General features: G+C 41.7%; 1 protein-coding gene across 3 annotated transcripts in view; it reads right to left on the bottom strand.

The window, feature by feature from the left end:
• Positions 1–13,393, bottom strand: part of lrrk2 (leucine-rich repeat kinase 2) — a 52,450-nt gene that overhangs the window by 3,639 nt on the left and 35,418 nt on the right. For all 3 annotated transcript variants that reach the window (XM_031295303.2, XM_031295301.2, XM_031295304.2), the window contains exons 34-49: positions 12,369–12,556; positions 12,067–12,221; positions 11,841–11,972; positions 11,261–11,452; positions 10,577–10,723; positions 10,365–10,477; positions 9,401–9,591; positions 8,946–9,106; positions 8,309–8,479; positions 7,627–7,727; positions 6,644–6,856; positions 4,233–4,426; positions 3,053–3,125; positions 2,008–2,198; positions 1,457–1,609; positions 512–738 (exon numbers count right to left, since the gene is read on the bottom strand). In XM_031295303.2, coding sequence (XP_031151163.1) covers positions 512–738; positions 1,457–1,609; positions 2,008–2,198; positions 3,053–3,125; positions 4,233–4,426; positions 6,644–6,856; positions 7,627–7,727; positions 8,309–8,479; positions 8,946–9,106; positions 9,401–9,591; positions 10,365–10,477; positions 10,577–10,723; positions 11,261–11,452; positions 11,841–11,972; positions 12,067–12,221; positions 12,369–12,556 — 2,602 coding nt within the window. The remainder of the gene's footprint in view (positions 1–511; positions 739–1,456; positions 1,610–2,007; positions 2,199–3,052; positions 3,126–4,232; positions 4,427–6,643; positions 6,857–7,626; positions 7,728–8,308; positions 8,480–8,945; positions 9,107–9,400; positions 9,592–10,364; positions 10,478–10,576; positions 10,724–11,260; positions 11,453–11,840; positions 11,973–12,066; positions 12,222–12,368; positions 12,557–13,393) is intronic.

Raw genomic sequence — 13,393 nt, 5'->3', positions numbered from 1 at the left:
AGTAGAAAGCAAAAAAGATTGAAGTTGTGGAACAGAATGCAAATAAAACGACATTTTTTTCCCTCCGAAGTCTGAAGTTATCTAGAGGCAACTGAGATTTTCACCATCACATAAAACATTAACATTTATGCTAATTAGGTCAATCATAAGGGTAAGGATTGTATTAGTTGGCACGATCCCTATATTAACATATATTATATAACAGTATTCAGTATGGACTTAAGTTACCTGAAGAGGGAGCCGTTACAACAACATAACCCACAACGTCTCAACAAAATACATTTTCGCTATTAATATGCAAATTAATGCAACACTGTGCCTCAAAAATCCATGAGATCATTTAGCAGGACTTTGAGGTTTCCTTTCTAATAAATGTAAGCCAGCTTGTGTTCTAAGTACTAGAATGTGCCCTCACACAGACACCATGGCAACATATTGCCTGTATGACTAGTACATGTTGCACCATAAAAATAACACTAAATACACAAATGCATCCAAGTTAAGCACCCACCTATGAGTGCAGAGGTGACGCAGCGGATGGAACTGCAGACAGGGCCGATGACCTGCAACGGCTGGTGCTTGGGGAGCTCCAGCAGCAGCAGGTGGCCCCCTCTAGTGCCGATCCAGAGAGTTGCTGAGCTCTGCACCAGCAGGGCCTTGACTCTGGCCCAGGAGGGAGCTGCGTCAGCGGGCAGCTCCACCTCGCTGCCCTGCCTGCCTCTGCAGCCCGAGTCATGTCTGCAGGGACCAGGGAGAGGAGATACAGCTGCAGTCACACAAACACCAGGGGCACGTTCGATCTCAAAATGGTGCACCGTTTTGTTACGGTTTCATTGTTGAACGACACGTTGCCTCGGAACGGTGTGAAACGGTGTGCATCGGCTTTGACATTTTTTTTTTTTTTTTTTTTTTTCAGTTTAACAAAACGTGTTGCCTTTTTTTTTTTACGTTTTGTCTGGGTTGAACATGGCCCTGAATATCCAAAATGTCAGATTCTGGAAGGCTGTCAGACTACAATAGCAGACAATGGACTATATTAAAGAAAGAATACCAGTAATTAAACTGTTTTTGTCTATTCAATGCACAAACATATGTTGTTAGGCCCCAAGATCCTGTGTTGCTGTTGTTTCTGTACTATCCAACTTGATTTGGTCTTGACACACACACATTTCCCATGGTGCTCATTCTCTATTGTCTCTATTCAGCCACAGTGGCTATTTCTACAACGTTAACTACTTTAATCTTTTGTTTATTCAGGGCAAGAAACAAACGTTTCTGATAGCCAAAATGCAAAACACATCACTTCCTTTGTGCTGTGATGATGATAATATGATGGCTGTTTGGTCTTCAAGAAACATGAAGCCTGAGACAAACTGAGCCCTGATAAAATATATTATAAATAAATATATAACAAATATTTTTGTGTGTGTGTGTGTGTGTGTGTGTGTGTGTGTACCTGATGATCTGAGCACAGTCAATGCAGTCCACCATCCTCTCGCTTCTCTTATCCCAAACCTCGACGGTTGGTGTCCCGGCTTTGCTCAGGTAAACATATTTATCTACAACCATTCGAGACACACACGCTTCACCTCCCAATGACCGCGCCTGCCTGAAGGACACACACACACACACACACACACACACACACACACACACACACATATATACACACATATATAATCCCAATTCTTTAATACTTTCTCATCTTGTCAAACATGCAAGAACAGCTGTTAGGAAACCCCAGAATTATGATGGACAGGTTTTTTTTAATCTTTTCTCCAAACAGCTACATTTTCATTTCATGCAAATAGCATTTATAATCTTTTTTACTCAGGAAATTGTTGAAATAAGTACAAAGTACAAATGCTCATTCCTCAGTCCTCATTCGACCTCAATAAACATCAGCAGTTTGAGCTGATTTGAACCAAAAAAAACCTCTCTCTTTGCAAACCTGTTTCAGTTTTAACTACAACCTGCCCCTCATTCCCCTTCATGACATGGACTCACTGGAAGATGAGGTTTGGTCTCGTGTCGATGCTCTTGCAGACGTCGTAGTCTGCGGTGAAGGAGAGGATCTTGGTCCCGCAGCCGGCCCACACCGACCTGCTGTCCAGCGAATGCACCGACTGGCCCAGACACATGACAGGCGTGTTGACGGTTCCCACAGTGAGACTTTTAACCGGCTGCCCGTTCTCCTGCTGGAGGGAGGAGAACGAGAAGAAAATGAAAGTTCCAAACTGCTGCTGCTGGATCCAGTCTCGGACATTTACAGCATGGGAGGACAAGGTGGGCAAATGCATGCTCTCGGGGGAATTGTTGGGTGTCTGTAAAATATACAGTGTGGTCTAGACCAGTCGTTCCCAAACTGTGGTCCGTGGACCACTAGTGGTCCGTGGAAAAGCAAAATAAAATAACCTTTTTTTAACCTTCATTTTACCAGGAAATTCCCATAAATATTAAGAATATGTATATTGATATAAAATTTAAATTTAAATTAAACTGTCAAGTTATTGTGTGATTACTAAAATAGGCTAGTGGCGCTCAGCCTTAACCCTAACCCTAAAATTGCCAAAGGTTTTGAAATGTTGACTATATCCAAGTGTTACTGTATAGATTTAATACGCCATTGCTATGGAAATAAGCCTGTTGTTCAAATGAACCTGATCACGCCCTCAGGTGCTGGAGTAAATAAATAAATTAAATATGTGCTAGCCCTTGTGTGCAGTAAACTTTCTTTTAACAAGCCTGTTGTACTGATGCGATGACCAGTTATAGTTTTAGTGCTAGTAGGCCTATTAAGGGGTGCGGATTAATTCAGGTAGGACTGTGTGTAGACATATTTTATTATGTGTATTATGAGGTGGTCCGCAAAAAGTCTTGATTACAAATAGTGGTCCACACACACAAAAGGTTTGAAAACCCCTGGTTTAGACCTACTCTACCTGTAAAGTGTCCTGAGATGACGTCTGCTATGTTTTGACACTAAAAAAAAAATTTGACTGAATTTTGAGAACCTACACACTGGATTGTTTATTTAATATCTAATATTCACCTTGAGTACAGAGTCCTCATAAACAGTGAGAACTCCATCCGCTGTTCCCACCAGCAAGTAATTCTTCCTTTGGCTGAAAAGAAATGAAAAACATCAAAAGGCACTATTTAAAAAAAAGGTTGTAGATTCAGCATAATTATCTTGTTGTATCATAATGCAGATACTGTATTATGTCATTTGCAGATTGACACAAAATGTAAACTCAAATTAATTTTCATGGTTTCTACACATTCTCCTTCTGCAAACAGCCCTTTATCAATGAAATCAAATTATCAAAACTAGAATGTATCGATATGAAACATATCTCGTTGTGCTACACAATGACAATAAAGTGCTTGAACTTGAACATGCTACAGATTATTAGTTTTATTTTAACAGCCATAAACTAGGATCCCACAATTTGTAGCCACAGTTATTCGGTGTGTTTCAATAGTCCTTGATGTTCAAGACTAGCCTGACAAGCCAGACCCACATCAAGATGTTGGGTCTGGGAACTCACCATTGACGGAGCTCAATCCGAGGGGCAGGATAAACGGTTGTCTTTCAAATTCCCTCTGCACGCAATAAGATAGCGCTACAACCAGGCAGAGCAACGAAGAAGGTAGTGAAGCTAGTTGATAGATTAAACTTTTGCCGTATCCGGTCGGCATCCATCTTCCTTTTTTAAGAATGATTTCAGTGCCATTCTTTGTTCTTTTCTCAAAGAAAAGCTTAACTCCAAGTCATCCAGAAGACCGCTGTTCCCAGCAGCAGCAGCCATAAGCCGCCTACCGACTCTATACACGATGTGATTGGCCTGACTAGGGTTTGGTTTTTCCAGCTCACAAGCCAATGGAGAGTGCCTAAACCCCCCTGGCTGCAAATTACATTTGCTGCCGCTAGGGTGCGTCTAGATTTCTAGACTAGTTCAAGACCAAATTCAGTCCACAATCGCCAACTTGTGATACTGATGGTGATGACACATATATATACATATATATATATATATATATATATATATATATATATATGTTATATTATATTATTATGCCAATGTCAGGCGGTTGGTTGGTCGGCTCATTCATATCTCCGGCCAGATTCCTGACCTATTCATAATCCTCAGAGGATGAAGACCAACTTAATGTTTTTGTGGCCCCCTGACTCGTAGTCAGGCCAAAACCTAAGAAATATTGAATCTTACGTGCGATGAGGGTGTACATGGAAGTACAGTGAGGTGACGGCGTCTCTGACACTCTGCAGGCGGTGCCAAATCGACGTGTCCTGAGTGCTGACGACCACTAAAGAGCCGGATTGGGTGCCTGCCACCAGCCAATCACAGGACTCAGTTGGGATTTGGACGGTCACAAGACACAAGACGGGACTGTTGTCAATCTCCTGCAAGAGTGAGAGAGCCAACTTTAAAAACATGAAGCGACGAGGCGTGCTTGATTTATGGAAAAAGGTAATTAGTCGCCGTAAAAACACACTCAAAGGGTTAAACAGTTAGTAAGAACAAAAAAGAAAACCCCCCGTCTGACTTAATGAAGTGATTGTGCACTCGTGTCATTGTGTGTCTGTGGTAGAAAGCCTTCTATAAGCTTCTCCAGTATCTCTGTAGCAGGTGGTTACCCACAAACACCACCGAGTGATCCTACTGGGAATTGAATACTCAACATCTAATGATAGGGCCTCCTATCAGTGAGACGGGTAAACCTAGTAGGTTGGACGACACCAACGTAAATTTAAATAGCTGACTAAACATTCATAGATGGCACCTTATACCTGGTCACTGTCTTTTCTCTGCATGCACATTCACATGGCTGCTATGCTCACAGAATAAATGGTTATTCATTTACTAGGGCTGCAATTAACTGTGTTTGTTTCATTGTTGATTATTTTCTCGATAAATCGATTAGTTGTTTTGTCTATAAAATGGTAAAAAATGTCAATCAGGGTTTACCAAAGCCCAAGATGACGTCCTCAAATGTCTTGTTTTGTCCACAACTCAAAGATATTCAGTTAGCTGTCACAGAGGAGTGATGAAACTAGAAAATATTCACATTTAAGAAGCTGCAATCAGAGAACCTTTTTTTATAAAAAAAAAACACTCAAACCGATTATCAAAATAGTTAGCGATTCATTCAAGGGTTGACAACTAATCCATGAATCTTTGCAGGTCTATAATTTACGTGCATGTTTGAGGCAGTTTATGTACGAAACTTTTATGTGGTGCAAAGTAATTTGATTCACATTCAATGCCACACAGAGGCATCTTCATCGTCCTCCAGTGAAAGTGAAAGATGTTTGATTAGAAGAGGAATGAGAAGGTAATCCAACCATATGTCACCTGATACTTCCTCATACTTAGAGAGCCATTATGCCAAGCGTAACCGAATGAAACTGCACTGCACTTAAAAATGCACTGGACTGACTGACTAATATTAGGACATGATTTTAACTGTGAAGTACCACGTCCAATATAAGAGTGGCTTTAGTTTTTGTTAAAGCCTCTGAACACAGAGGTAAAAACACAGGTGTTTTCAGTTATTCTGGCTGATTAGACTCTTTTCAGGTTGAAGGTGGGCCGGAGCTTTGATGGGAACTTATAAGGTCACAAATTCTTTCTACCAATAAGGATGACAAAGGTGTCATTTGTCCCGCCCTAACATGTGCAACAACACTAACAGTGAATTCAAAAAGATGTCAGTCTCTCAGTCTAACCACACCCACACAGGTGTTTCCAGTTAACCTGGCTGATTAGAACTCTTCCCAGGAATGTGTGGGTGTGTCTAGACTGATTGACTGACATCTTCCAGAGTCTCCTGCTAGCTTTGTTGGACCTGTTGGGGCGTGACAAATGACACATTCATCATTCTTATTGGTAGAAAAGATTTGTGACCTAATAAATTCCCATCTAAGCTCCGGCCCACCTTCAACCTGAGTCCAATCAGCCATAGTCTATATCCACGACATTCCACTTCCGGGATTGCTCTGTTGCCGCCGGATATTCTGCCGTATTTCACACTTTTCGGCCGGATGTCCGGTACCTTCTGCTTTCTTTGTGTTGGAATTTTAAACTCCAGTCGATTTATTCCTTCTCGAGGCTATTTTGCAGCGGCACCGGCTGCCCATGACAATTGTGATTGGTTGTCCTTTGGGTTCCCGGGACCAGTTCAGTTTATTTGATGTTTTTGCATTGGTCTGGCATTGAGCTTTGGGTCCCCTGGTGACCGTGTACTATGTGATGTCATTTCACGCGAACTGGCACGGGGGGTCCCAGAGACCCGAGCTGCGATCGAACGCATTTGGACAGGCTAATACAAAATGTAAATAAACTAACCAAGTCCCCATGACACGAAGGACAATACAAGGGTTAAAAAAATGCCAATAAAGCAGAGCACCTTTTTCTCCCATCCTGGAATGCTGTTTGGACTAGCCAGACCCTCCTCCACAGCGCTGTGGAGGAAGATCTGGCAAAGCAAGACTACGTCAGCCATAATAACTGAAATCACCTATGTAGCTGTTAAGAGGCTTTAAAAAGCCCCGTTTTCCTCAAAATAAAACCGAACCAAACATTTGAGATCGAGAAAAGGTTAACGGCGCTGTTGGTACCTGTGCAGTGACTGTGCTGGTGTCCAGGTCCACGGCGGTGATGGAGCCTAGCCTCTGGGTGCTGCTGCCGCCACCCAGCCAGGCTCTGTGCCTGTTGGAGGGGCCGTCCCTGCTGCCGGAGCTCACTGTGAAGCACTCAGCGTTGAACGCCCGGGGAACCACCAGCTCCCTCATCAGGCACAACATCTCCCCTGAATTCAGCCTATCAAACACCTGCACACATCACAGAAGACACAAATACTTAAAGGACAATTCCGGCGCAAAATAAACCTAGGGGTTAATAACATATGTGTACCGAGTCGACAGTTCTCTGGGATATGTTTTCATGCTAATCGAATGTGTCTGTAGCTTGAAACAAGCTAGCGCAAACCGGTGATTAGCTTCTAACGCTAGATTATAAAGACAGTAGCGTTCATGTATACATGCGGGCGCCATCTTGGGAAACAGTCATGACCAGTCGAACGACAAACGCCGTGCAACCAGTAACCAGTAACATAGCTCAAATACGACGTTCATCGTTCGACTGATCATGACTGTTTCCCAAGATGGCGGCCGCATGTAAACATGAACGCTACTGTCTTTATAATCTATCTTTTTAATAAACTGTCTGTACACTTACAAAGTTCTCAATGCTTCGGTTAACATGTAGGGACCCTCATTATGCTACTGTGGAAGTGTGGTGCTATTTTGAGCCTTGTTAGTGGTGTAGAAATAGCGATTTACCCTCTGCCCCGAAGGCTAGCGTTATAAGCTAATCACCGGTTTGCGCTAGCTTGTTTCAAGCTAGAGACACATTCGATTAACATGAAAACAGATCCCAGAGAATGGTTGACTCGGTACACATATGTTATTAACCCCTAGGTTCATTTTGTGCCGGAATTGTCCTTTAATGATGTGTTAAATGGTCTCTGAAATCTATACTTAAAGCCACTATGTGTGGTGCTGCATCGCTTAACGCGGTTACACGGTGTTCAGGTCCTAACCTGAGCAGAAGTGGGTCGACCCTGAGGGCTTTCCCTCAAACAGTCCTTCATCAGCGTCTGGAAGCCTGGCCACGGCGAGCAACCGTAGTGTTTCACTGGATCTGTGTAGAAGGCAGTGAACATGTCAGTAAATGTTGTGACTTTACCTTTCAAATCAGTGCAGAAATGAAAAATGAAAATAAAAAAAGAGATATATGGCATTCATAACTTTGAACATAACTATTTCACATACTATCAGAAAATGTTAATACAGTCAGATAAGGTAAAAAACAAACAAATATATTGCATTTTGTATTTAATTAAATGAGATTCAAATATCTAGCAGGCTGTTTAACATAAAACTGGTCGCCATAAAATCGTGGTCAAATGAAAAATCTGTGATCCAAAAGACAAGGCTCATCCTGACAACAAAATTTAAAACACAAGAAGAGAATCTGTCATGACTGTCAAATCAATTGTCAGGTATTTTAATAAAAAGGTGCGATGCTGATGATGTATTCAAGTGCATCATCACATTTAAGAAATAGCATTTGTTTGAAATATGTGTAAATTAAAATTTGATTTCACATCTCCTAAAAAAAAAATACCCTCCAACAAAAATATTGGTGGGATAATGGCTAACATCAGTTCAGACTTTCAGCAACACATTAAACACTGTACAACAGAACTCTTTCATTATTACCTGGCAGTTTCCCCTGCACTGCAACCTCATCAAACTCACTGGGGAACTTCATGCCGTCAGAGATGCGCTCACCACAGGTCAGGAGGTCATAGAGCAGCAGGCCGAATGAGAACACATCAGCCTGCTGGTTATAGATCACGCTGCCTCGGGCAACCTCTGGTGCTCGGAAACCTGCCAGATATACAGCAATCCATTTTAAAAGCTATACAAAATGGCTTACACACAAAATAAAATCTGATTTGTAAGAATAACCTTACAGTATGTGACCGACAGTTTGACTGCAGTTTATCAGAGGTCCATATTCAGGTGAGAGGTTTCATTTTTTATTTTTTTTTAATTGGGCCAATGCACATTAATCAACATTTCTGTAAATGCACCAATGTTAGCCAGTCGGCTAATATTCAACTGTAGTCCTAGTTACCTAGCCAGTATGTCTTTATGGTGGGAGGAAACCGGAGCACCCGGAGGAAACCCACGCAAACACAGGCAGAACATGCAATCTCCACATAGAAAGGCCCTGCCCAGACCGGGGATCGAACTCTACTGTGAGGCAGCAGCGCTAACCACTGAGCCACCGTGCCGGCTTATAATGACTCATATATAATAAAGATGTATAAAGTTTGATGAGGCGTCTAACCTGGCGTGCCCTCTGAGCTCCTCACTCCCATGCTGCAGCAGTACTGAGCGATGCCATAGTCGGTAATCTTGGCGATGATCTCGGAATCGGTCTTCAGGTTGAATAGAAGAACGTTGTGGGGCTTGAGATCCCGATAGATGATCATGGCTGCGTGAAGGTACCTGATGACACAGGTTAAACAATGAGCAGAGCAAGTTCCTTTCCAAACTGTCAAATGTTTTCACAACACATATATAATGTGAAATGACAGTAGCTCTGCACTTAGCCATCAGATTTACACTGTATTGTATCTAGTTGTAATGTGGACTGCAAAAGACTTTAATCACACTTTCCATAACTTGTCTGCAATCTCCAAACCTTTCGAGGAAACTTTGCAATACCTCCATTTATTCTAAAGAAAAAATTAAAAGTTGACAGGCTGAACAAGACAAGGAATGTAATGCCCGACTCTGTACCTGAGTCCGTCGGCAACATGCAGGGCGATTCTGTGCTGGAGCTTTAGGTTCAGGCTGCCGTTCTCATGTTCAAATAGGGAGTCCAGTGAGCCTCGCAGTGCCAGCTCCATCACCAGGACCTGAGGAACTGAGCCGGCTGCCAGCAGACCCACCAGGCTGGGGTGACGGAGACGACCCAACACCGCCAACTCCTGCAGGAAAACAGACAATGAAAAGAAGTGAAGTAAGTCAAAGATGGTGGCAGTAAACTACATGTAAATAACTAGATTTCCCAAAGATGCACAGAAAATAGGGATTGACTTGTCTTCCTGTTGTAGTATTCAATCATCTGCAGATGGACTCACAGCAGCACACGTACGTCAAGTGCATGTATTATTATTATTATTATTATTATTATTATTATAACCTTTATTCAGGGAGGGCCATTGAGAGCAAGCTTTCTTTTCCAATGATGCCCTAATTACAGCGCAAATAAATAATCTGATCATAAAACAATACACAAATTACAATATCTAAAAAAAAGGAACAATCACAAAATTACAGTACATATAAACAATAAAAACAAATGATGTAGGCGAATAACAGGGCTCTTAAAAACAAGAGCAGTCCCTACAGTACCAGTCAAAAGCTTTCTCATTCACTTGAATGGGAAAAGCGTGTCCAAACTTTTGACTGGTACTGTATGTAACACATTTTCAAGCATCCTCTTGAACGTCCCAATGGAAACGAGTTGTTCTAATTTGAGAGAATCCTGAAGTAAGATCCATCGGACAGGAGCGTAAAAGTTTAAAGCACTCTTTCCAAATTTACAATTGTATGCTCGAATGAGTGAGGATAGCTGTGAGAGCCTGTTATGTATTTCATTTCAGTGACTGCTGAGGTTGTCTTGAGCAAGGCACTTTGTCAATGTATTGTCCAAGACACATGCATCATGGGGTTTCTTATTTTAAATCGTCAGTGGTACCTGTCTGAGGAGTCTGTAGATGTAAAGCTCAGATGCATGCTTGTTGAATATTTTCACGGCTACTTCTTCATTTTTGTAGACTCCTCGATAGACAGTCCCAAAGCCACCATCCCCTATAAAACAAAATATATTTATGTGTTATATATCAGTTGTATTTGAACATATATTTATTTTTCAATAACAGATATTATGTGGAAATGAGATAAACGGACCCAGACGGTTCTCTTTAGACATGTCTACATCCAGCTCTTCACTGTCCAGTATTGTCCCTGCAGGCTGGTCACTCAGTACCAAGTCAGGGGCGATCTGAGAGATGGGAAGTGTGCAGCGGGGGTCCTTCGAGTTCACCAACAGAAAATCTACGATCATAATGTAATAGACATAATAGATTTTAGATAATTGGAACCATGCATGTGGAATGATTCAAGTGAGGTGCTTCTACACTTGTATTTTTACGCCTTGCAATGCCCTGCTACTCCCTACTACGCCTTGTTACGCCCTGAACTGCTATTAAACTATTATTTCTAGTCATAGTTCCATTATCTTTATTGTTACTATAATTGCCACATACCAACTGCTATAATTATCATGAATCATATTTCTCTATATCTGTATCAGTGTCTCTGTGTCCCAACTGGCAGATGGCAGCCCACCAAGAGCCAGGGTCTGTCCGATGTTTCTGCCTAAAAGGAAGTTTTTCCTCACCACTGTGGTCTAGACCTACTCTATCTGTAAAGTATTTTGAGATAACTCTTGTTAATATTTGATATTATAAATTAAATTGAATTGAATTGAATTTTCGAAACCAAACAATGTGTTTTGTACCAACGTTTTATGGATTAAAAAAGAAACCGTCTTCAATTCATGCTGACAAAACGTGTCGTTTTTTTATCTACCATTGTCAAAATATGTGAAGAGGTCCTCGAGCAGAATCTTGCTCCACTCCTGCCCGTCCTCAAAGCTGTAGAGAGCCCACTTTTTCAGGAGAGCCTCACCACTGCCGTGCATGTCAGTGTTCAGCAGGCCAGGAAACCATTCCTCCAGCAGGGAGTCGATGTGATCCACCACCTGACCCAGCAGCACCCGGCCTGGAGGGTACACATATAAACATATGTAATCATTGATATGAAAACAATAAATACAGAAACAAATAACACATATATATAACTAAATAACATTAAGAAAAATGCTGTATGGGACGCCCGGATAGCTCAGTTGGTAGAGCGCGCACACATATATAGAGGTTTACTCCTCGACGCAGCGGGCCCAGGTTCGACTCTGACCTGCGGCCCTTTGCTGCATGTCATTCCCCCTCTCTCTCCCCTTTCATTTCTTCAGCTGTCCTGTCAATAAAGGCCTAAAATGTCCAAAAAATAATCTTAAAAAAAGAAATGCTGTATGGATTATGGAGGCTGTGTGTCCAGCAAGATCTGAGTTTTTTTTTTTTTTAATCTTTTCTTTGTTTTTTATCCACACCTTTGCGTGAAGAGGGCACAGTTATTCTGACGAAGCTGGAGGGGTTCTCCTCCACCAGACAGTAGGCCTCTGGGGACCAGCTCAGGTACACGCCTCTCCTCCAGTAGATCCGGTTCGGTCGCACTGCTTTTCCTGGATAACAGGGAGGGAATTTCTTTAAAATTTGTATCTGCAGAGTAGCATCCCTAATGAAAGAGTGGCTGTTTCTGCTGTACGTCCAATTTACCTCTTCCACAAAGCAAATAAGAAGAGACCTCCAGTAGGCGGCTGATCTGGCGAGACCAGTAATCCATGGGGAAGTACGGCATCTCGTACAGACGCACAATCACCTCTGAGTTCTCACAGTGAGGCAGCTCTATCACCGGTCTGTGTTTGGACAAACTGTAAGAGAAGAGATAGATAGAGTGGATAGAGACCGTGAAATATTGTGATATGCCAATTTATTTGGTCCCTCTACAACAGCACAATCCAACAAAAAAAAAAACACAGACATCTGTAGCTGCAAAAAAACTAAATATGAAAACATACCTGCTGGGTATCAGTAGCTGGTCCTCGCCAAAGGGTAGAGCGATCTGAAACTTCTCCAGCAGTTTGAAGAACTGCGTCACGTGGCTCTTGGGAAAACATTTGGTCTCAAACAGAAACTTTTCCACCACTGAGCGCTGAACAACTCCTTTAGGATGCTCCCAGAAGCCACAGCTCTTTAATGTCAGTTTCTACACAGAGAACAGACATCACCTGAATTTGTGCACCAGACAGATCTGACACATTCTTTAGCAATCATGTACCTGCATACAGTATATGAGTGTTAAAAGAGGCCTTTTATGTGGCCTCTGAATGGCTCTCTAAATCTAGATTACCCATTTAATAGTAGAGTAGTAGAGTAGAAGTAATGTGAATAATTTCTGCACCCTCTTTGGAGACATACTTGTTTTTGTAACAGCTGATGTTAGGGGTGCAAGATATATATCGACTCAATATCGTTATCGCAATATACCGTGTGTGTTGCAATAAGTATGCAATATTTAGTTGATTTTGTGGAGCGCTGCGTCCGTGTCCGTTAGCTGTGTGGGTTAGTTGTGTTTGATTTAGAGCCCGCTTGAAACGTTATAATGATCATGTTTCATTGGCCAGTTACCGTGCCACTTGCACATGTTAGTGCACGTCAGCACACGGGTCCACTTACGTGACAAACCCTATGGAGCGTACCACGTGTGTGCATATTTCGACAGAGTGACAGTGTAAGTGAAGAAATTGATAGAGACAACAAAACGGAACGAATCAGAGAAGAGAAAGAAAATGTCCTGTTCTCTTTATATATTTTATACTGTACAACCAGTAAAACATGTCCTGTTCTGTAGACATGGTCGTTGTAAGTTACACAGTACTTGTGTTGTAAGAAAACTTGTTTAATTTGTTATGAATCTATTTTGATGCGTTTTCCCATAACTTTTGTAATTTTACATATGTTTAAAAATATCAAAATTAATATCGATATATATCGATATATTAGCAATATTCATAATCGATATCACAATATCACATTTTGTCAA

This window comes from Sander lucioperca, chromosome 7 (assembly GCF_008315115.2).
Source record: "Sander lucioperca isolate FBNREF2018 chromosome 7, SLUC_FBN_1.2, whole genome shotgun sequence".
Classification (NCBI taxonomy): Eukaryota; Metazoa; Chordata; class Actinopteri; order Perciformes; family Percidae; genus Sander; species Sander lucioperca.
Note: the sequence above shows the minus strand (reverse complement) of the source record. Positions and strands in the feature narration are given on the sequence as shown.